At 45.0% G+C, this 2,500-nt stretch overlaps 1 protein-coding gene across 2 annotated transcripts in view; it reads left to right on the forward strand.

The window, feature by feature from the left end:
- The window catches only part of brd7 (bromodomain containing 7), a 19,685-nt gene that overhangs the window by 7,342 nt on the left and 9,843 nt on the right, over positions 1-2,500 (forward strand). For both annotated transcript variants that reach the window (XM_060859601.1, XM_060859602.1), the window contains exons 9-11: positions 1-64; positions 771-878; positions 2,199-2,334. The exon at positions 1-64 is cut by the window's left edge and continues 12 nt beyond it. In XM_060859601.1, the coding sequence (XP_060715584.1) occupies positions 1-64; positions 771-878; positions 2,199-2,334 (308 nt within the window). The remainder of the gene's footprint in view (positions 65-770; positions 879-2,198; positions 2,335-2,500) is intronic.

Raw genomic sequence — 2,500 nt, forward strand, 5'->3', positions numbered from 1 at the left:
CGGAGGAAGTCTGATGGTACGACCACGCTGGGCATCGTGAACCCTGCTGATCTAAGTGCTGGAGGTAACAGAGTCGGAGCTCTGTTTTAACCTAGTTAATAAATTCAGTTATTTACTTTTATAATTAAACACAGCTTTAACCATTAATAATCGTTAACCGTTAATCATCAGCTTTGCGTGCTGATGTAATTGTCCTGGTTAACTGTCATTCAGTGGTTTGTGTGTGTGTCTGTCTGTCTGTCTGTGTGTGTGTCTGTCTGTGTGTGTGTGTGTGTCTGTGTGTGTGTCTGTGTGTGTCTGTCTGTGTGTGTGTCTGTCTGTGTGTCTGTCTGTGTGTGTGTGTCTGTGTGTGTGTGTCTGTGTGTGTGTGTCTGTGTGTGTGTGTGTCTGTGTGTGTGTGTGTCTGTGTGTGTGTCTGTCTGTGTGTCTGTCTGTGTGTCTGTCTGTGTGTCTGTCTGTGTGTCTGTCTGTGTGTCTGTCTGTCTGTCTGTCTGTCTGTCTGTGTGTGTGTGTGTCTGTCTGTCTGTGTGTGTGTGTCTGTGTGTGTGTGTGTGTCTGTGTGTCTGTCTGTGTGTGTGTGTGTGTGTGTCTGTCTCTGTGTGCGTGTGTGTGTGTGTCTGTCTCTGTGTGTGTGTCTGTGTCTGTCTGTGTGTCTGTCTGTGTGTGTGTGTCTGTCTGTGTGTCTGTCTGTGTGTCTGTCTGTGTGTCTGTCTGTGTGTCTGTCTGTGTGTGTGTGTGTGTGTGTGTGTGTGTCTGTGTGTGTGTGTCAGACCCAGGGTACTGTCCTGTGAAGCTGGGTATGATGGGAGGCCGGCTACAGTCTGGAGTAAACAGTTTGCAGGGTTTTAAAGAGGACAAGAGAAACAGAATCACTCCAGGTAACTAACACACACACACACACACACACACACACACACACTTTGTCTGTGTTCGTCTGCCTCACTCTGTCTGTCTCACTCTGTCTGTCTGTCTCGTGCACTGTTCCCCTGACACACACACACACACTGATGGGTGGTTTGTTGTTTGACCATTTAAAAGACTTTTCTCAACTGAGCACAATAATAAAAATAAAAGTACAGGCATTCAGATAGAGTCCGTACAGTAACTAACGTACAGTAATTAAAAATGCTGTGTGTGTTCACTGACTGATCTGCCGTGCTCAAGGCTCATAAATGACCCGTTATTAGGCGGAAACAGAGCGTTTGTCTTTCCTCTCACTCGTGATTAATACGCAGTCGTCAGAAGGCGATTCATTTCAGCAGCTTTATTTGGAAGCACGCAGCTGACGCTGCTCATATAATCAGACACAACGTCTGACGCTGGAAAAACATCGTCTCTGCCAAACTGTTGAATCACTGGATAAAGAGCCACATTCCTAGAGCCGGAGTTTTCCATCCTGGTGTGTGCTGCCACGCCTCTTCCTTTCCCATCCTGCACAAACTTTTCCTGAACAGCAGAAATGGCAAAAAAAAAAAAACAAACCTATGGCGCTGACAAAGCTGTAGACGCGCCGAAGTGTAGTATTTATTTCATTTTAATGTAGAAACAGAGCAAGGATCAAATCTGTAACTAGTTTCTGACTACAGAAAAATGACAGACCTTTTTTCTTTTATGGGAACAGTGGATTTATATTTACCTGATGAACATTACGTTAAACTAAACACTTTAACTAAGCGTGTGTGTGAAAATAATCTACACCAGAGTGGCGTGACACACCGATACAATTCACACCACTTCATAACGGATCCTTTTTGTATAGCGGCGCAGTCTGGACCTCGATTCATTACTGAATGACACGATGCACATATTAGCTGATTATATTTACAGTTATCGGTCCTGGAGCAACACGAGACACAAGTTAGCTCCTGTTATGGTTTATATTATAAACAGTCCATCGCTCAGCAGCCTTTCCTGTAGTCTCTCTCTATCTCTCTAAGTAACAGCTCGCACCTTCTCTTTGGGTACCAGCTGTTACTATAGGAACGATAAGGTCGTGTCTGAGCCGTGTTATATAAACACATCCACACCTTCTGACAAATCGGATTCAAGATGCAGATGTTGGAAAATAACCAGGAGGCTTATCAGAGATGTGATTTAAGGATGGTTGACCCTTACGTGTGTGTGTGTGTGTGTGTGTGTGTGTGTGAGAGAGATTCTGTGTAACACATCTGTCTCTCCATGTTTTTGTTCTCTTTCAGTGATGTATACGAATTACGGACCTTTCAGCTCGTACGCTCCGACTTACGACTCCAGCTTTGCAAACATCAATAAAGAGGACTCTGATCTGATCTACTCCTTTTACGGCGACGAGACCAACCTGCAGGGTTCTGAGAGGTTTGTTTGTGTGTGTGAGAGACTGTGTGTGTGTGAGAGACTGTGTGTGTGTGAGAGACTGTGTGTGTGTGAGAGACTGTGTGTGTGTGAGAGACTGTGTGTGTGTGAGAGACTGTGTGTGTGTGTGAGAGACTGTGTGTGTGTGAGAGACTGTGTGTGTGTGAGA

This window comes from Tachysurus vachellii, chromosome 23, assembly GCF_030014155.1.
Source record: "Tachysurus vachellii isolate PV-2020 chromosome 23, HZAU_Pvac_v1, whole genome shotgun sequence".
Lineage (NCBI taxonomy): Eukaryota > Metazoa > Chordata > Actinopteri > Siluriformes > Bagridae > Tachysurus > Tachysurus vachellii.